General features: G+C 38.5%; 1 protein-coding gene across 2 annotated transcripts in view; it reads left to right on the forward strand.

Moving 5' to 3' along the window:
- The window catches only part of PDS5A (PDS5 cohesin associated factor A), an 84,852-nt gene extending 66,234 nt beyond the window's left edge, over window positions 1–18,618 (forward strand). The window contains exons 27-34 of one of the 2 annotated variants that reach the window (XM_035896739.1): window positions 2,753–2,885; window positions 3,511–3,630; window positions 4,809–4,871; window positions 10,143–10,288; window positions 11,541–11,646; window positions 14,353–14,705; window positions 15,717–15,867; window positions 16,431–18,618. In XM_035896739.1, the coding sequence (XP_035752632.1) occupies window positions 2,753–2,885; window positions 3,511–3,630; window positions 4,809–4,871; window positions 10,143–10,288; window positions 11,541–11,646; window positions 14,353–14,705; window positions 15,717–15,867; window positions 16,431–16,466 (1,108 nt within the window). In that variant the 3' untranslated portion in view covers window positions 16,467–18,618. The remainder of the gene's footprint in view (window positions 1–2,752; window positions 2,886–3,510; window positions 3,631–4,808; window positions 4,872–10,142; window positions 10,289–11,540; window positions 11,647–14,352; window positions 14,706–15,716; window positions 15,868–16,430) is intronic. The other variant, XM_035896740.1, reaches the window with a different exon arrangement.
- Window positions 18,619–21,738: the final 3,120 nt, after the last annotated feature.

Genomic DNA, 21,738 nt, shown 5'->3' on the forward strand with positions numbered 1-21,738 from the left:
TCAGTTCAAATATTTTGGAACTTATAAAATATAGGGCTTCTCCAAGGCTTGAAAACGTAATGCCACTGATGCTGGGTCAGAGTCCTGCTTCACTGGAAACTTTTTTCTTCTTCTTTTTTTCTTCCCTATGCAAACCTACTAGAATTCGTGCTAAGTTTGCTGCTGACTTAATCATTTGTGCTGTATGTCTGCAGTGCAGGCTTAGTGCTTCTTAATGTATTCAGCACAGGTTATTGTACACAAGCCTGTCATACAGAAGCTTGTTCTGTACTGTTTCTAGTTTGAGACCTTCTTGTATGTCTAAGAAATAATCTTCCATACCTTCAGCATAACTTTTATATTCCTTTGTGTCTTATAATGGATTCTAAAAAAATAGTTAAATTTTAACACTTAAAAAAATTGTTAAAGAAAATTGTTTAAACCCCCCCCCCCCCCCCCGCTTTGGTTTTAGTGTTTTGGTTTTTTCTTGTATTTATTTTTGGTGGGACTGTGAGCTGTGTTGTTTTGGTATTACAAAGGCATGTGTATAACCACATCCTACAATATACATAATTAGAAAAGCAGTTCATTCTTGGCACAAATAGACCAGTTTACATCTTAATTCTTTTTGCACCTTCACCTGTGAGAGTCTGATTCTTTCTTTAAATGAAAAATTTTAATTTATTCTGATTTTTTGAGTTACTTGACTCATACCTGGTCAGAACCCGAAGTCAGTGAAGATTTCTTACCTAATCATTCAGTCTACATTTTGTCCCAGGACTCCCTGTTCCTGGCAACATCTGAAAGCACTCCCCAGCATGTACTTTATCCGAAATGCATGGAACAAGTTCTGATTCGCAGTTGTTGAGTTAGTACTTTCTCTGAGAAGTGCTTTCTAGTGCACAGAGCTTTTTTGGACACCCCTTGTTTAGATCTCCTTTGTTGTCAAATTTCCTCCCTCATGTTTGTCACAGGCTGGCTGAACTAGCCAGAGAGGACTGCTCCAAACAAAGAAATACTCTGTACAGGAATTTTGGCAGGACTACTTCTCTGAAGAGTCTCCTGAGATAAATGCAAAACATTTTTCTCATATAATGTAATACAGTGTTTCTTTTAAGAGTTCTGAGAGTCACAGTGTTCACTTTAAAATGTTAACATAGATGCTTGTGAACTTGGAAAAGCAGCCTGGCAGTGTGTGTTGTAGTTGTCTCCTGAGTTCGTCTTGGTTTTACATGGCCTAAATACAGTCACGTAAAGTAAATACGTGCTTAGCAAGTTCCCCAACCATTATCTGTGATAGTTATTCTTACAAAGTTTTTTAAGTGTATCATACAGCGGTATTTTTGGGTTGGGGCTTCTTTTTTATCTTGAGACAGCATTGTTTTCTTCCAAATTCATGCTCCAAAAATAGTGAAATGGATACAGAAAATGAACTTGCTTTATGTGACTGTATTCTTCCTGGTGCTTATTTTACTACATGAAATCCCACTGTTGTTCTGGAAAGGTCTGGTTCAGGGTTGATAATGGTTTATTTAATTTGTTGACTTCATGAGGAAATCAAGCTATTGAAGTTGACACGTGTTAACTGGAATTACCAGCATAAAATTTGTCCTCAATAGCAATCTTCGGATGACACAGGGTTTTGGAAAAGCTGGGTCGGTGTGGTATGTTATCAGTTCTGTATTCATCCCATGTAAGTTCTCAAGAATAGTGAATAGATGGATGTAAAGGTATCTAACACATTTATTTACTTATAGCATATGTAGCTCTTGGATGCAAGTCAGAATATAGATATCTTATTTTATTTGAACACCAGATAACTAAGAGTTCCTTCATCTCTTGCATTACAATCTTTAACTTGTATCAGTTAAGATTGGAGCTTTTGTGGACAGGGAATTCTAATGTTCAGTCATCCTGTTTTTCTAGTTTTTTATTAGCCTCTTTCTACAAGGTAATCTCTCTTCCAGAGCTTCAGAATTAAATTAGCTACTGGCAAAGTCTGCATTTCTCAGACCCACCTATATGTCTTTCCCAATTAAGTATTATTTTACCATTTTATGACTGTTGTTGACCCTCTAGCCACATGCAGCTCTGAAGCTTGATAGCAAATAGCATGGATGGACCAGTTGTGCTTTATATCGTAACTGAAAAATTCTTAAAATAAACTTTTAGTCAAAATATAATGGGTTATCCCTATAAATAAACCAGATTTAAAGAAAGAAAACTGGGAAAGCTAATTCGATCTGTAAGGATTTCATTTCCTCTCATATGGGGCATTAGCAAGAATCTGACCTGCTCAGTTTTGGATCTCCTCTCCTAAATTCTAGTATTAAACCACGTAGTGTGGGTAACTGTCTAGCAGCAGTATGATTTGTTTAAGCCTGTTTTGAGTGTGTTTGAGTACATTGTTGATAGGAACATAGACATAGCCCAAGGTAGTGATTACAGAATTTCATCTAGATGATGGTGGCACCATTCTATTCATATTTGGAAGACAAAAAAGTTGATTGGTTGGGCAGTGTTTACAGATTTAATAGAGAAGCATGATGATTTGGCAGATTTATTCCAAAGGGTATGATTAAGACTTTGTGTGTTAAAGGTCTAGACTCTATTTACACCTTTGGATGATGTTATCTGTTTATGATATCTTCAAATTGATTGTGGCTTCTTAAGAAAAAGCTAGTACAGCTGACAAAAATTAAGACATCGCTGTATGTAGGAGCTGCAGTATAAAAGCTGGAATGTAATTGCTTGTGGTTTTATGGCTTTTTAGGTGCCTGTGGTTCATGCTTGAAGTTTTAATGACAAAGAATGAGAACAATAGCCATGCCTTCATGAAAAAGATGGCAGAAAACATCAAGCTTACCCGAGATGCTCAGTCTCCTGATGAGCCAAAGGCCAATGAAGTAAGAAATGCAATTCAGATAAGTGTTGGGTGATGGGCTGTTTCACAAGCAGTTGATGAACAGGATTTGCAGGAAATCTGAAAGCACTAGCTCAGACGTTTTTATGGTCTTTTAGAGAGAGCGTTAATTGCAAGCATTGTCTGTATGTTGCCAATCTCATTCTTTCAGAACTTTGCTGACCTTATCCAGCACACAATACCTAATGGAGTTAATAAACAATCCTATTACTGCCTACCTGCCTTATTTTAACTCCTATTGCCTAGATTCCCAACATAAATATCTTTGCTGTTGGGGGAGGAAATACTGTATTATATGGCTACTGTTAAACCTATTAGTTTCTAGCAGAGATGAGAAACCATTTATGGTGGTTTCATTGAGCAAGAGCTTCTATTGTACAGCATGGGCATGTAAGGTATTACTAGTTTTTATTAAAAATAGTATCATGTGAAAAATGGGGACTTCTGTATGTGTTTGAAGGGCTAACAGTATGGATAATGATGTAATTACAAAATATGTCCTCAGTGGTGGTTGTTTTAACACATAGATTAAACTTTATAAAGAACTACGTTCTCTGTACACTGTAAAAACAGTAATTCCTAAAGCATACTTTTCTTCTTTTCTTCAGAAACTTTATACAGTATGTGATGTAGCACTATGTGTAATCAACAGCAAAAGTGCTTTGTGCAATGCAGATTCACCGAAGGACCCCGTATTGCCAACCAAATTTTTTACACAACCTGAAAAGGTAAATTTCTTAATTTAATTTCCGAAGTAATAAAGGGAAATACTTTGATTTTTATAACTGAGAGCTGATTATCTCCATAACATAATGTCATTGAGTGGGGAAAATGCATATATTTTATCCTCAGCAATTAATTTTAACATCGGCTGTATACTATGCTACCTGTGTCTTATGAACATGTGTCAGAAATGTTTGTAATGAGGTGAGAGCTAATTAGAGTAAATATTGGTAAGTTAGCATGTATTGCTAGATCACTTCATTAAAGTGTTCTACAAGTGCTTCTGAATGTATAAGAATATATGTATATTCTGACTGTATATCTGAATTAGAATGCAAAGCAGACTAAAAAGAAAAAGGGAACATTTTTTTATGTTATCTGTGGTATGTTTATATCTGTCAGTAGCTGTTCGGCTATTTCGCTTGCTGTACAAGTTGGTCCTCTTACTGCCTAGTAATAGTTGTGAGTACAGCTCTACTGTCAGCAATAGCAACACTGTTCTTTAAGAGGCATACTTCTAAAAAGTCTAAGTGGAATCAAAGTAAAACTCTGGACCAGACCTGATGTTTTGGTTGTACTGAAGAATACATTTCACATTTTTCAGTGTCTTAGGCAGTGTCAGTGTTAATTAACAGATTAACAGCCTTTCCAGAGTCTGTTTAAGCAAAATTTAGTTCACTTATTTAATTGTAAAATGGCAGGTGCCATGGTGACAAGGAGCTGGTGTCTGTGATAGCTACCTGCATTCAGATTTAGTGTTTTGGTCTGTGTAAACTGCACTCAGAGTGACAAAGGTAGCGACTTTCAACTTGTTTAGAGAAAACAGCACCTCTTTTCCTGTCTTTGGATTTCCCATTAAAAAGATGCAAGTGAAAAAATAGAGAGGGCAGTTTTGCTTCACTGCAAATGATCCATGTCATTCAAGAAGAAAAAAACGTTAATCCCAACTTCAGGTATGGTATACTGTCATTCAGTAATGCTCGCTACAAATCTCTTCCAAAATACTGGTTTGACCTAACTTTATTAGATTGAGTCATTTGTCAGGAAGTTGCTTGGTGGGAAGTATCTGTACCACTTGATAGTAGCATTTAATTTGAAAAGTCAATCATGTATATATAAAAGTCCAACAGCAAGATTGAGACATCAAACACAAACTGATTTTTATTTTATTTTTTTTATACAGGATTTCTGCAATGACAGGAATTACATTTCAGAAGAGATAAGGGTTCTTCTTTTGACAGGAAAGGTACTGTATTTTGACAAGTTACAATTCTCTGAATATACTTGTGTTTTTTTTTTTTTTTAAATGTCCTGGACTGCTGTAGTTTAAAAATTTTATTAAGAGTTTGTGTACCATAATTCGTGATTCTTTTATTTGATGGCACAGTTAATGCCTTTTAACACACCTGCCTGGTGAGTATGCAACACCAAGATTGTTACCTATGCACTGAGGCATAGGTTCTTGATTAACTACTGTTTTTCACATAACTATAGGTTTTTCCATTATTCAAATAAGCACGGCCTAAAGTTATGATGTAGATACTGAATTGTGACACCACTAGCATTGGAGGTCTTAAATTTTCAATCTTAATATTTTTAATATAGCTGTTAATGGTGTTAAATTCAACTGCAAATGTCTACACCCTTTTGAACATCTCATTTTATTTCAGACATAACTTAGCTGATACCTTCAAAGGGGGGAGAAAACACCAAGTCTTTGGTGGGTGCAGGGATGCACAGCAAAAAAAAAAAACAAACAGAAAAAACCAGAACCTATTTTTATACCTTTTACTGTCAGCTGTCCCTTGTTGGGATTCTGAAACTGTCTTTCCTAGGTTCTGGTTAAATTATGCTGGAATGCTTTTTGGTTTAACTCGAAAAAAATTAGCAGGTGGGTTTTTTTCTTGAGCTTAGTGAAAGAATGCTGGCTGACCCATAAAACATAAAAATCCTGAGAACAGTATAAATCAGGGTTTTAACATAAAATTCATATGCATTTATTAATTTTCATTTTCTGTGTTCCATGAACTGTTACGGCATTAGTTTCTAACGTCTTCAGTTAGAGCAGAACTTTGTGGTAATTGTTCGTTGTAAGAGTAGAGTCAAATGATCATTTTGTAAATACCCATATAATTTAAATTTGCTTCTTCTCACACTGTTTTTTTGTTTATACAAAAAGTTTGCGCCATCAGAGCAGTTTGCTGGGTGAAGTTTGCTCAGCTGGCAGAATCCTGCCTCTTCTTGCTTCATGTTCACCCTGTGACACCAGTCAGCGAGCTGCGTTGGAGTTGTGTTAGGAAGGGAGGAGGCAGGCAGAAGACCACCTTCTTTAGCAGCAGCCAGTACCAGACTGGTGCTTTAAATATGCTCAGAAGAAGGTATCTGCCTACCTCTGTAACTGTTTCACCTTTGACAACATTCAAATATGATTAGTTTGAAACAAGTTTAGTTGGCTTTGTAAACTTACTAGATTTCTCTTTTGATCAGGCATTCAGCAATGTAGACTAAAACTATGTCAACTAAAAACATCTTACTGGCGTAAGACAGGCTTCTCTCCTGCATCCTATTAAAACAGTTAGATTTGGCGGAGAGGGATGTCTCATATCAAGCTAGTATTATTTAGGTAATTTTCAGCGTTCTGGGAAGACAAAAGTTTATTCCATGCTCTAATAGAATACACAAACACGTGCTTCTTTTTCTGTCTACTTCCGTTTCAGAAAACACAGATGTGTAAGGATACCCCACTGACTGAGACTAATGGGGTTTTTTGGTCTGGTGGTGTTTTTCCAGAGGGACCAATACAACATGGTTAGGGAGAATATGCAAGTCTAGCCAATTTCTGCAGTACATTCCCCTTCTTACTCCACCAGTATTCATAATTTTTATAATGGGATGCTAGGCTCTGCATTTGTGCCTGTTGGTTTTGTCTGCTTGTGGACTTGCTCCCACATTTATCTGCTCTGGCTTTCAACCTCCTGATGCTCTGCCTTCACAACCTCTTATGGCAGTAGGTGCCAGGAGTTTGCAACCTGCTGATTGTGCAGAAGCACTTTCTTTTCTCTTAAACATTCCTCTCTCTCCTATTAGCTGTGCCGAGTGCTTCCTACTTTTTATAAAATACTCAGTAAATTGAGCAAATACAATTTATAAGAATAATATTTTAAAGTAAATGTTGCGCAGTATTAGCACTAGAATGATGCGGCTACTGAACATGTGCTCAGTAACAGGCCATTTCTACACAGATCATTGGGTTTTTTTGCTAGCCAAATGTTTTCCAGCATCTGTGATATCTTTCTTCTGCCTCCTTCCTCCTAACTTCCACACATGGGAACTATTTTTTCTTGTGGGAATGTCTTAATTTATTAACTTGGACTCTGAGGAAATGTAAAATTACATGAAGAATGTGACGTGCCAGTTAGAAAACTTCCTTGACTCTTCTCCAGAGACAAAATAAAAAACTTCCTGCTGCCTACCCAGCCTGACCAAATCAGTCAACAGATACCAGCCATAGCAAGATCTGAAATACCATCACTGTATCAGAGAGAACCCTAGAATAGATAGATGATGTTAAATATTTTTACCCTAGCTTTTTGTATAGTAAAACTGTACACATTTCCTACTGTTGTAGTGAACCTAATTCTGCATCACATTTTGGAAAGCCTTTCCCAGAAGTGCAAAATATGTTAGAATCATAGAATATCTCGAGTTGGAAGGGACTCATAATGGTCATCAAGTCCAGCTCCCTGTTCCTCACAGGACTACCTAAAACTAAACCATATGACAAAGAGCATTGTCCAGATGCTCCTTCAACTGACAGGCTTGGTGCCATGATCACTCCCCCAGGGAGCCTGTTCCAGTGAGCGACCACCCTCACAGTTAAGAACCTTTTCCTAATGTCCAACCTGAACTTCCCCTGACACAGCTTCATAACGTTTCCTCATGCCCTGTTGCTGGTCACCAGAGAGAGATCAGCACTCCCCCTATGCTGCCCTCCTTGAGGAAGTTGCAGTCTGTGATGAGGTCACCCCTCAGCCTTCTCCAAGCTGAACAAACAAAATTACTTCAGCCGCTCCTTCTAAATCTTGCTCTTGAGGCCTTTCACCATCTTGGTTGCCCTCTGAGTACACTGATAGTTTGCTGTCCTTCTTATATTAAGGCGCCCAAAACTTCACACGGTACTCAAGGTGGGGCCACACCTGTGCAGTGTAGGGTGGGACAGTCGCCTCCCTCGACGCGCTAGTGATGCTGTGCTTGGTGCATCCCGGGACACAGTTGGCCCTTTTGGCTGCCAGGGCACACTGTTGGCTCATATTCAACTTGCCATCAACCCAAACCCCCAGATCTCTTTCCGCAGGGCTGCTCTCCAGCCTCGTCCCCAACTTGCACATATAACCAGGATTGCCCCGTCCCAGGTGTAGAATCAGGCACTTGCTCTTGTTGAATTTCATACAGTTGGTGATTGTCCAGCTTTTCCTAGTTTAGTATCATAGGTAAACTTAATTAATGTACATTCAACTCCTGCATCTAGATTATTTATTAAAACATTAAAGAGCACTGGCCCTAAAATTGAGCTTTGGGGAACCCCACTGGTGACTGGCTGCCAGCCTGATGTAATCCCACTTACTATAACCCTTCAAGTCTGACCCAACAGCCAATTGCTCACCCAATGGATTAGGGACTTGTCTAGCTGTGTGCTGGACAGTTTATCCAGAAGGATGCTACGAGAGATAGTATCAAAAGCTTTGCTAAAATCCAAAACCACCACATCTACTGGCTTCCCTTGGTCAACTAGATGGGTGACCTTGTCATGAAAGGAAATTAAGTTGGTTAAGCAGGACTTTCTCCTTGTGAACCTGTGCTGGCTATGACCAGTGACTGTGTTGTGTCTGAAGTATTTTTCAGTAACTCCCAGAATAACCTTATCTGTAATTTTACCAGGCACTGAAGTGAAACTGACAGGCCTGTAATTACCAAGGTCTTCCTTCTTACCCTTCTTGAAAATTGGGACAATGTTTGCCAGCTTTCAATTGACTGGGACCTCTCCAGACTCCCAAGGCCATTGATAAATAATGGAGAGAGGTCCCTCACTGATATCAGCCAGCTCCTTCAGTACCCTGGGATGAATCCCATCAGGCCCCATATATTTACATGCATCCAGCTGGAGTAGCAAGTCTCAAACAAGTTCAGGGTTGGCTGAGAGTTTATCATGCCCCCAGTCATGGTCTTCCATAGGACTCTGGGGGTCCCAGGGCCCATCATTGGTGTTGAAGTCAGAGGTGAAGAAGGCATTAAATGTCTCTGCTTTGTCTACATCCCTGTTTGTGAGGTGATCAACCTCATCAAGCAATGGCCCAATGTTATCTCTGATCCTCCTTTTATGATTAACGTATTTTAAAAAGCCCTTTTTGTTGTCCTTCACAGTGCTGGCCAGCTTGAGCTCTAATCAAGCTTTGACAGCACAAATTTTCTCCTTACAGTGGCAAACAGCATCTCCATAGTCTTCCCATGTCACCTGTCCTTGCTTCCAAAGTCTATGCGCTTTCCTTTTCTGCCTAAGAAGATCCCTGCTCAGCTAAACTAGTTTTCTGCCCTTCTTGCTTGACTTCCAACACTTTGGAATTGCCTGCTCCTGCGCTTTTAAGAGAAGGCTCTTAAAAAGTGACCAGCATTCGTGGACCCCAATACCTTCAAAAGCAGACTCCCAGCAGACCTTACTAACTAGCTCCTTCAGCAGCCTGAACTGTGCTCTCCCCATATTCAGGGTCAAAGTTTTGCTGGCAGTTTTCCTCCTATTACTGATTTGAAACTCAGCTACTTCAGGGGCACTGTGACCAAGACAGCCACCAATCACCACTTAGCACGCACGTCCCTCGCTGTTTGCAAACAACAAATCTAGGAGGGCACCTTTCTTAGTTGGCTCCCTTAGTACCTGCACCGAGAAGTTATCTTTAACATGCTTCAGAAATTTCCTGGACCTGTTTGTCTCTGGTGTATGGTATTCCCAGTTGATGTCTGGGAAGTTAAAATCTCCCATAAGGACAAGGGCAGTTGATCTAGCGATATCCCTTAATTCCTTGTAGAATAATTCATTGGTGTTGTCATCCTGGCTGGGTGGTTGATAGTAGACTCCCACGACAACATTCACTTTATTTGCTTTCCCATTCATCCTTACCCAGAGCCACTCAGCGATGTTGAGACTGAAAGGATATTGCCACATCCTTTCAGTCCTCTGATATCACCTAACGTTCTGGCTTTCCTTGAGACTTTTCCAGCTGCTATCCCTTCAAAGCATGAGAAAGAGCAAGGCAATTGATGAAGTGCTGTTAAATTATAAGAAATAAAAGTAGGATAGGCAGCGGTTTTTAAATAAAGATGAGGTCTGTGGCTCTAAAGTGATGGCATCATGATTGAGACTGTTAATCCAGAAAAAGTATTTTAAAGTACTCAAGAAAATATTTTAAAAATTAAGTATGTATCTGAAGTTCCCATTTTTTAAGATTTGAACATTTTCTTCTAGCCAAAACCAACTGGTGTATTAGGTACAGTAAACAAACCATTATCTGCAACTGGAAGGAGACCGTATATTAGAACTACAGGATCAGAGACTGGAAGCAATATCAGTGTAAACTCTGAGCTGAGCTCTTCTGCAGGAAACAGATCAAGGTACAGAAGTTTGAAATTTCTTCCATCAATGCTTTACTTCATGTTCTGCAGCGTGCCTGGCATGTTTTAGGACAGGAGATTATTTGGTGTGTATACCTATGTGTTTGAAGAGTGTCTTAATTTTGTCCATTTTTAAAAAATACAATAGTTCTCTATAGGTAACTCCTATTTCTCAATAAAAAAAAATCTCCATATTTGCTTTTTGTTTGGGGTTTTTTAGTAGACAGAGATTCAGTACAGTGTTTAGGTGTGGCCTGTCTGTAATTACATATGATACAACAGAAGAGATACTATACTGTCTGAAATTTTGGTGATTAATATTAATAATATTTTAACATCAGAAAATATATTAATTGAAGAGACCACCCATAATTAGTACTAAACAGATTTTGCAACTCATACATTTTTGATGTATAAATTAGGATTAATCCTGATTGGTAACAAGAAACATTTTTGATGTAGATGAGAGATTCTGACATATTTAAGATTAAGAAAATTAAAAAGAGCTTGCTGAGCCAGGACCAGGATCTCGGTGGAAGGATGCAACTTATGTTTGTAATATCCGGTCTTTCTTCTAGAAAGGGTTATTTTTATGTGGATCCAGAGTTTTTAAATTTGTCATAAATCTGGAGAAACAGTTTACACTTTCAAATTTCAAGATTGTTTAATTTGTTTTGGAATTTATTAGGTGACTAAAATAAAGAGTTAAAGAAGGTAGTTGCTACATTTCATAAGGCCAAAGGGAAGTATAACTCAGTTCAGAATTTGTTCCATAAGTGTGCATGATATATGCTGTAATAATCTTGATTATTTTTTTTTAACTATTTTGTTTTTAAAACTATTGTGTGTTTGTGTAAATTAACTTGAAGTTTGAGCATTCCTGGTCTTTATTTTTCCTCGTGACCTTTGCCAGTATCGGCTTTTTGTACCTGGAAAAAAAAAAACTAGGCCTCGTTTAGAGCATTGGTCTTAAGTTTGCAAAAAGAATTATATGGCATTGTGTTTGTGATAAGGAATTTGGGTCAGTGACTAGCCAATCCCTTTCGGACCTTTCCCAGTTCTGGGAAAGAAAATGTAAGTGTGGACTCAGGCAAATTCAACTCTTTTTTTTTTTTTTTTTTTTTTAAACTAATTTAGCTTGTCTGCATTGATTTTTTTATTGTTATTATTTTATTTCTCAAATAATTGCAAACATTTTTATTCTTTTGTTCTATATATTTTGGTTTTATTTTGCCTCCAATTATGCCACCAGGGAACAAAGTTCGGATATATCAGAAACCGGGGTCAGTGAAAATGATGAAAATCCAGTGAGGATTATTTCAGTCACACCAGCAAAGACAGAACCTGTGAAAAACAAGGTACGTCTGGGGATTTTATGGACTCTATAAGAAGATTGGCATTGGGCGTTTATTCAGTACACATTACTGCAGGTGGTCTCTGAGGAACTGGTAATGCCCAATTTCATCTCGCATAGTTATATCACTTTCCTAGCCCAATAGAAGACCCCTTATTTTCAAAACTACTATTTATTTTACTCAGAGTAATTAACAGAGCTCATGTGCTCAAAAATAGCATAGGTGAATCAGAAGCTACTTCCTTCTTTTTTCTAAAATTCCAGAAGATTCCCACCTTTACTCTTGTTTTCCAGTATAAATAACAGTAAGGTTGTGATTCAGAGTGAAGGTTGACACCTGTAGCTTTTAACTAAAGATATTGCCAGGAAAATTTCAAGTGGTCCTCCAGCATGAAATAAGCATCTAACTTTTGGATTGTGTCGCAACTAAAATACTGTTTAAACTTTGAGGATTTTTAATGCCTTTCCCCCCGCTTCCATTAGAGAGAAAAGATCATGCCTAAATCGTAATGATTTTTTAACTTACAAAACATGCAGTTGCATGAAGTTTAATAAAGGTAAATGTGAGGTCCTGCACCTGGGATCGATTAACTCAAGCCAGCAGTACAACACACTGGGATCTGCCTGGCTGGGGTGTACGTTGGCTGAGAAGGACCTGGGGACCATCCCAGTGGACAACCAGTGGAGCATGAGTTGGCTGCGTGCCTTGGCAGCAGCGAGGGCAAGCTGGGTCCTGAGCTGCATCAGCAAGAGTATAGCCAGCAGATGGAGGGGTGTGATTATTCCACCCTATCTGGCATTCATTAAGCCACACCTGAAATACTGCATTCTCCCCAGTTCAACACAAGACTTTGAAACACTGGAGAGAGCTTTGCAGAGGGCCACCAAGATGATAAAGGCTTGGAGACGATGTCGTATGAAAAAAAGTTGAAAGTGTTGGGCTTGTTCAGCCTAGAGGAGAGAAGCCTTGGGGGGGGATCTAATCAGTCTTCCAATACTTAAAAGGTATTTATGGAGAAGCTGGAAGTGCTCTCTTCTCAAGGCTGCATGGTGACAGGACAAAAGGCTACAGGCAGAAGTTGCTTCAGGGGAAATTCCATCTGGATGCAAGCCAAAAGAAAAAAAAAAAAAAAAATCTACATTGTGAGGAAAATTAAACACTGGAATAGGTTACCCAGAAAAGAGGTTGAATGTTGCTGTTCACAGCTTGGCTTGTCACAGGCCCTGGATAAACCCTGAGGCCCTGCTTTCAACAGAAGGTTTGACCAGATGATTTCCAGAGGTCACGTCCAACCTAGATGATTCTGTGATTCTAAAATCAAAATAGATTTTTGTAATAATGTAGGGATACATAGACAGTTCATGCTGTACACATTTTAAGAAGTTATAAATCTACTCAGTCTTTTTTGATTAGATGAAATCGGAGAAATAAGCAGGTGTTTCGGATTATCATCACATAGAAAAGTTAGTTTTTTCTTAATCTTTTAAAGTAACATCCACATGTTATTAACACCCATTAGCTAACAAAGAAGAAAAAAATCTTTCCCAAATTTCAAAGTATGGTTCCTTTTTTTCCCCCCTTATTTTTCACCAAAACAGGATTCTTCTGAAAAGTTAGAGAAGTTAGGGGAAGCATTTATTAAATAAATCTTGAAAAAATGCTTCCTAGGTTCTTGAAACCTGACTTTAGTTGAAATTTTCAGAGTGGTTATCTGTAAATTTCTTATTAATAGAAGTTGTAAATGTCTGCTATGAAGCTGCTAGAACAGTAATAAAGATTAGAGAGACTGCCTGACTGACTTAAGAAAGAATGGTAGAATATTTAACAAAAAAGTCCTTGGTTCAGACAGAGCTCTTATAATAGCGAGCGGCCTTAATTGGTGTGTTTGAAATTGCCAAGTCATCCCAGCCGTACCTCTTCAGTAGCCTTTTCTCTGCCCCTCCTCCTAACTGTTTCGGAAGCCAGTGTTCAAATGACGGTCCTGCATCCGGTTGCTTCCTCTTTGTTTCCATATGAATACTTTTCTGTGGAGAGACCTACATTGCCACCACCCTTTCCGTTTCACATATACAGACACTGCTTCATGAAATTTAATCACTTCCATTACCTTGTTCAGTGTGATGAGAAAAACATGCATGTAGGCTGTAGCTATTCAGACGTGACAAAGAATTAACAAAGACAGCAAGCTTCGTGTGTGACCAGGTCTTACGCCCTTTTATTGCCTGCCAGTTTTGATTTTTTTCCTTTTACTGGTTTTAGTAATCTGCACCTTTGCTTGAAGGTTGGTCTCAAAAATTTGCATATATTGAAGTAAATATCATTTACTGTACCGGAATCATTACTCTTGCTCCTCAGTTCTCTCCTGTCAGTTGGCAAAGAGGCAGTAAAAGGAGCTTGTCCAGAAGAACCATCATGGGAGGAGCTGAGATTATCAGTCTTACTGTAATCTCATTTTAAAGCAACTAAAAAGATATATTGGGTGCAGATACTAACATTACACACAGTGTAGGAAAACTTTTTGCAAGGTTAATGTCCAAAATCCCATTTAGTAAAACTTTTTACTAAGTCTAAGATGGTATGATGTGTTTTTATAAGAACGCTTACTTTCTTTTTTATAAACTTACATTTCTGTTGGAGGGAGGTAACAATTTGAGTTTGCCTTTGGGAATATTTATTTTTTTCTTCACGTTCATGACTTTTATTTTCTAGGAGATTAATTCTGATCAGGCTACACAAGGCAACAGCACTGAACGTGGGAAAAAAAGAACAGCAACAGCATCGGGAACCGAGAATATTCATCAAAAACCAGAAGAAAAAAATGTAGATGAAACAGGACCATCACTCGCAGCAAAAACCAGGAGAGGGCGTCCACCCAAACCTGAACCTCAGGGTACCACTGCAAAAAATGAGGAAACAAATAAACCACCTGTCAGGGGAAGGAAAAGGGCAGCAGTCAGTCAAGAAAGTCCAGGGAGTTTGGAGGCAGGTAACGCCAAAGCACCAAAACAGCAAGACACAGCAAAAAAGCCAGCAGCAGCACAGAGACAAATTGATCTACAAAGGTAAAAATAAGTAAATAAACAAACCTTGCCTGGGTGGGGTGGGCCTTTCCTGTCTCAAGATAGACCCTGAAATTGGAATTATAACAGATCTAGCATACGTTCAAGGGCACAACTAAACCACAGTGCTTTATAAACATCATGGTCCAACATATATTGTGTTGTGTTCTGTTCTGTTTTTCATGCATCCCGGTTCCCCTTACTGGCATTGCTGTGTAAAAGAACTAAGAGTTGAGGACATTTCAAGTGCATTCAGTAATGCCAGGTGCACAGGAATTCAGGTGCTATGCTCTGATTCAGTTCACTGATAACAAAGGCTTGAAAATGGACCATCTTTAATGAACAGGAAAAGTTGTAATTCTAATGGCAACTCTTTGATATTTTGGGTCTGTGCTTACTGTTAATATTAACAAATTTTATATATATATTGTAAGTAAAACAAAAGCAGAATTTGGACCTGTGTAAACTACAAAACAGCTTTTGAATGTTAATTTATTGTTTTATACTCCAGTGTTCAAATGCGGTGATTTGATTTCCAGTATAAAGAAACGACAAATGCACATAAACATGGAGAAGTTTGTTTAGCTGAATCTGATACAATAATAATTTTAATGCAAAAGTGTCTGAAGTCATCAAGCAATAAAATAACATCAGCAGACCAGTGTCTTGGAAGAAATCATAATTTAAACTAAAGGGAGCAAGAATCATTATTCTAGTTTCTTTCTAGAGATTTTGTAAAATGAAGGTCTTGCAGAGAACCGTGATCAAAAAGAATGAATTTTTCCTCTCACAGTAAGGTTCATATACGAGTAAATTGGTTGGTTTTTCAAGAGAGTAGTATTTGTGTACTGCCTTGCAATGCTTGTTTTATACCTGAAATTTCTCTAAGTCTTCATAACAAACTGCACTGTCCATAGCCTTAAATAAGCCATCTGTATCGGGTAGCTTCTTTGAAATATGTAATACCTCAGTGTTTCTTGAAAAAAATACCAAAACATTGTTAACGTTTTTCAGAAGCCAGGTGCTTGGAAGTGATGGAGATTCACTGTTGGAGATAGACTCAAGTCCAGAATATTCCCAAAATGCAATGGATCTTTTTAAGGCCTGTGGGAGCAGCCAGGAAGATACTGAGGATACAGAGATAGCAGAGGGAGGCTTCCTTAAGGTGTAGCAGGCATCTTATATAGGACAATTCTGTGTTCTTATTGTAGCTTTTACAATAGGGAATCAAAGAAATCTTTCCGTATTCCAGAAATACGTATGTAAAAATAGCTGTGTCTGATAGGGGTTTTTTGCTTTTAAGTAGACGTGAACATGTTACTGTAAATATTTTAAAAACATTTGAAGTAGTGCTTGTTCTTAAGTAAGACGGGCTATTTTTATAAATCTGGGTAATTAAGTACAGTTAATTAGAACAAGTCAGCATTCTTGTTCTCTGATTCCAGTGAAAGCTATAGTTAAATGTTTCTGTTTATGCAGAAAAAAACATTACTGAGTTACAGAATTATTATTATTCAGCTTGTGTATTTCCAAGTTTATCAGGAAAATCTGTTATATTCCATTAATTATGTAATAATTGAGAAGATACAAGGCAGAGTTGGAAGAATCACAGTATAGAGTGTAAAAGCTAAAATGCAAATGATATAGGTAGGATTTTGATTCAGAATCAATTGTAATTGTCCATGTCCTCACAATTAACTTTTATTTCCTTTTTTTGCCCCCAAAAAGGTAAAAAGAAAACTCGCTCAAAAAGGGAGGAAATGAAGGCCAAATAAAGGCATGCTCCAAGCTTCTGCAAAAACTAGGATTCAGAAATTTCCTATACAGGAACTGAAATTACTTCAAAACACACAGCTTTCAGCTCTGAAACCAGAAGGAAAACTATGCTTCCCTTTCACGTGAAATTAATCCTTCTCAATGGAAATGTAAAGCAGAAACTCTTGAGAAAGAGGCTAAAAGCATCTGTACTTATTTCCCCAGAGACTTTTTTTATGAAAAGTCAATAATTAAGCAAATTGCTTAACACTTGGTTCCAGTTCCTGCATTCTGGAGTTTAAAAGTGTATTTACACCATTAATTTTCATGCTGCATTTTTTTTTTTAAAGAAAGTCAGAGGAGGTCCTTACACTGACACTGAAAATTCGTGATCCTAGAGCCAGGTATTCCCAGTTTCACAGAAAAAGTAGAAGTCTACTGAATGGATTTTAAACAAGACTAGAGGAAAAAAAAAATCACAAAAAAATTTTTTTGCTTTACTTTTGGAGACTGTTTTATGTATAATTCTTTCTGCCTGCCTACTTTTCTGCAAAAATAAGATGTACAGATTTTAGTTCCCTGCTATGAAAAGTCATGTGGTGGCAATTTTATAAATGTTGCTTTCTGATTTTTATCAGAGTGGGAAAGTAATCACTTAAAATTATTATTAATTCGCAAGTAGACATTTCATTTTTTAATTTTTCCCTCCATTTTAGTTTAATATAATTTGCAATAAATGTACATATTGATGTTTGTTTTATAAAAACATATATCACTTTTAAGTGTTTTTACTCCTGCGGTTCTGTTGGAATATTCTAAATTTTAAAGGAGTAAAGACAGTCCAGCATTTGATTTTATAATGTTTGTCACCAGATTTTTATTATTGATGTAAAGAAAAAAAAATCAATTTTTAAAAATAGTTGGACTTTGGCAGCTTTGTAAGGAAAGTTGGAAATGTTTAGGATTGCTCTCAATTTTAAGCATTGTGCTGATTGGAAGTAAGTCTGTTTTGCATTTTGTCTTCCTGTCCAGGCTCATTTTTTAATGTTTATTTTAGACGATTGTTGCATCAATATTATGTTTCCTGGCATTGTTCAGCATAGATACAGTGTACACTTTTATGTACACATGATCATATTTAAGTTTGTTGCATAAAATAAACGCTTCTAGGTGTCATGTGGCGGTCTTTTTTTAATTTTTTTAAAATTTTCTTTCACAGAAAACTACTTGCTATATCTGTGCATGGTCTTGGATGTTCATAGTAATATTGTATTGAGCAAAGAAGTTGTAATGCAGACAGTTACATAGTTTAAAAGATAGTTTTTTTAGGTGAAGTGCTTTATCTTGTAAAGTTGTATGGGAAGAAGGGGGTCGATCTGCAGAGCGACAGTGAACAGTTCACTTTGTTTCCCTGTGCTTCGTTGCCCGTTTCTCTTCTGGAAATTGTTTTGAAATCCCTTGATGCGTTGTAGAGGAGCTGGATACTGTTGACATTAGTTAAGGATTACTTGCTCTCCTAAAATGGATGGGGCGCGGTTGTGTGCTGTTAAACAATGACTAAGTCTCTCGTATCAAGTGTTTCACTGGTGTTAGAGTTATTTTTCCTCTGTAACAGAGAAAATCAGACTCTCTTCACAAAGCAGTATATGCAACTCACTCTCTAAAGCAATCTGCGATGCTTTGACGTGAAGGCTTTGAAATGCTTTTGACAGAGGGAGACTGGGAGATTTTTAAAAGCATTTAATTACACATCCATCAGGGTTTTGATTTCTAAAACTGAAATAACTTCACAAGATGGATTTGCTGACTGTAATGCAGTTTCTTCTTAGTGCTCTGGTCAAATACTTCCCTCGTGCAAAAGTTACAGTATTTTGGTTTAAACCAATTTTAAAATGTTTTCGAAAGAAGTTTTTAGGTGCTACCTAAAAAAGGAACTCTTTTCAAAATGAGCTCTGGTACCTAGTGGTTGTGCCTCTAACAATGATTTGAAATCTGGACTTGACAAATTTTGCAGATATTCAGAATTGTTTCCAAAAGCTCTGATTTTTGTAAAGCAAATAGTTGTTGGGGTTTGGGTTTGGTTTCTTTTTTTTTTCTTTTTTGGGCTGCTTTTAATCAGTTCAAATGTCAAGTTACTCAAGGAATCAGCATAGAATAATTTAGGTTAGAAGGGGTTTCTGGAGGTTCAGTGCCACGCTCAGAGCAGGGTTTTCAGTTGTCTTTCTACAAGCAGAGTTATGTGGAGTTCTTTCTTCTGTTTTCTTTAAAAGGATACTTGAGTTACTTCCATATGTTGATTACCAATATGGTCAAAGAAAATCGGTACTTTCATGCAGCAAACTATGCTGGGCATAATTGGCTGATCAAAACCACAGCATACAAACTACAAAATGTCTACTGGTGTCCCACTGGTTTCTTTTCAGAACTTGCCCTGGACAAGGCTACGTACAGAATTTTTCTGCCTGCCCCCTGCTACTCCCTCGCTAAAGTCCTGAGAGCACCCATGGTACAGTTCAGAGTTGCCTCGGCGATGGACATCTTTCTGTGAGAACAGTATCCCCTAAGGCCAGGGGTCATTACAGCAGTCTCGCTCGTCATAGCAAGTAGTTGGAACCGTCAGCCTTTATAACAAATACAGGGAAGTACAGGCATAATTTTTATAGATACGTAATTTATGCATTGCTAGTACTTCTGATGCTTTAAAAATAAGATCTGTTAGAGTAATCAGTATAAAACTGTGGAATTGAAGGCACATTATTCCAAAGAAAGAGGTGGGGGTTTTGTACTCAGCCATATATGAGTTTTTAAGTATTTTACATAAGAATGGGGATTCTCTCATTGTAATAACAAAACTGATGCTTGGAGTTTTTCACTTGTTAATGTGTGATAAAGAATAAAAGGAAGCCTGATAAAATACAGTCTTTACGGCTTTTATCCAGCATAGGATTTAAAGGTGCTGAGGTTTCACATTCAGTTACATAGTTAGAGCTAAGTCCTCGTCATCTTTAAGTTCCCATTTTCATAAAATGTGGCTTTGTTTCTTAGCGGACATACATTTATTTCTCTTTCTTTGTGTCCTCTGCTGCCTGGACTGCACAGCTTTCATAACAGTAAGACAGGAAGGCTGTTCTGAGAACCTAGTTTGTAACGTACTAAATTAAGCCTCTACCACTCAACAAAATTAAATCTGAGTAATTGTTTTAGACAAAATAATAATGTTTTCTAGAGCAATCTTAAACAGGAAGAATAATATGCATTACAAATCTTTTCTGCGTGTGCTGACAAACCTTTAAGTTCTAGAACTGATAAATAACAAATCCTTGTTTAAAATGTACTTCCAGCCATTAGCTACTTAGCACATGCTGCTGGACCAAGCTCAACATCAGATGGCTCTTGAGTTTCAAGTTACCTGATAGGGCTATCGCAGCTGAACTGTCTCCTCTAAAGATCTGAAGAGATTCAGGATCACAAAACACTTGCCATACACAGGAAATTTGCTTGTGTAAGAAGTCATCCATGTGGATCCTAGTTTGCTTGTATGTGTGCTCCGTTATTATATTTCTTAGCAGTAATAGGTCGGTTTGTGCAGCGAAATCAAGTCCCAAATCAGCACTCAAGGAAATAGCCCAAACTAAAGAAGCTGGACTGTGAAGTCTACTTGCCAGCCAGGCTGCAGGCGTGCAAAGCTGATAACCGAGCATTAGTCATAGCGTAGCTGGTCTCAGCCCAAGGAATTGTATCTCAGTGCAGGAACAGGTTGGGAATAGTCAGGTGTTAAATAGTAATTAGCAAAGTCCTTCTGTACAGCAGCATTTGATATGTCCCTTGAAGCCTTCCTCTGCTTAAATTTCTGACAAAGAGCTCAAACAGTCAGAGGGAAGCTCAAATAATAACAAAATACTCCTAAACCTCAAAGACCCAACAGCAGCTTCTATTCCTTGAAGAGTTGTAAGCCTGACATTCTCTGGATCCATTTGCCTTGGTTCCTGGAAGGCAGCAAACAAGACCTGACTTCCTCCAGAGTGGAACTTGGAAGTCCTGGTACAGAAGCAGAGGCGGTGGCTGACAGCCTCTCCCTTCCCAGCTGCACAGCCTGGGTCAGGAGGGTGCATCCAAAATTTCTTATTCTTGTAGTCTTGCCACATGAGGGACCAAAGAGGGTGAGTGACCCAGTTTCTCCCTTTGACTTCACACTCTGTGATCTGTTTCTACCTGAAGGTGGCCAGTCCCACAGCTCCCATCAGAGATTCCTTAGCACCAAGTCCCTGTGGTGACCCACAGGATGACTGCTATCATGAATCTGACTCAATAGAATACTTCAAATTCAGAGTAGGAACATCTCTCACTCAAGGCAAGTTCCTGTCCTTATTTTCCCCAGTCTGAAAGGAAATGAGCAAGCTTTTGGCACTTGCAGCTGCTTGTAAAGAGTGGGACTACAGCAAAAGGTCGTTTCAGGCGTGTTCCAGTTCAGATAACCTCCCCCTTGCTCAGCCTACGAAAGCCGAAGCAGCAGCCACACTTACTCCGGTAATCAGTAGGAGCCGCATTGCACCCGAACTCAGCTGGCATCACACGTGCCTGAAGATGATGTGCACACGTTCCTCGGAGCCTTGGTGTCACTCACAGGTGCTTGACACAAACTGCACATGAAGAGTTACTGGAGTTGCTGCCCACAACAGGCAGTGTGCAGTCATAGTACCATTGCCCTGGAAGAAGTCCTCCTGCTAACCTGATGGAAAGACCTTTCTGACCTGCAACAGAGCATCTTCTCTGTTTCTGCCTAGCAAAAGTCATGACAAACTTTTACCTGTGCAATGGCTGGGTGTTGTGAGCCAACAGGAGGAAGAGTCAGGACTTGTGGTGACCCCGTTTGCTTTGGCAAGAAATGATTCTATGATTCTAAGAAGCTGTTCAACTTTGAACCTGGTGGATTTGTCACCAACTAGGCAGCTAGATCCATGGTCAGCAGAGCTGAGATGTCCATGGGCAGCACCGATGGGCAGCGCAGTTGAGTCCTGTGTTACTTGGTGAGGAGGGACAGCCCTCAGGAGGCACCTCTCCTTGTCAGTGGGAGCACAGAGGTTATCCGAGCTAATTTGTAACTTTTTGAAGTCATGCTGGCAGCAGTGTAGTCTCAGCAACGTGTCAGCTGAGGTAAGAAGCATGACCAAGTAACTTTGCATACACTGAGCGTCCTCCTCCCACGACAAGACTGTTATTTCAACAGCCACAAGAGCTCAGATGTGTGTTCATAACGCTGCAAGGCGGGCGTGCTCCAGAA

Source organism: Egretta garzetta, unplaced genomic scaffold (assembly GCF_000687185.1).
Source record: "Egretta garzetta isolate BGI_Z169 unplaced genomic scaffold, ASM68718v1 scaffold256, whole genome shotgun sequence".
Classification (NCBI taxonomy): Eukaryota; Metazoa; Chordata; class Aves; order Pelecaniformes; family Ardeidae; genus Egretta; species Egretta garzetta.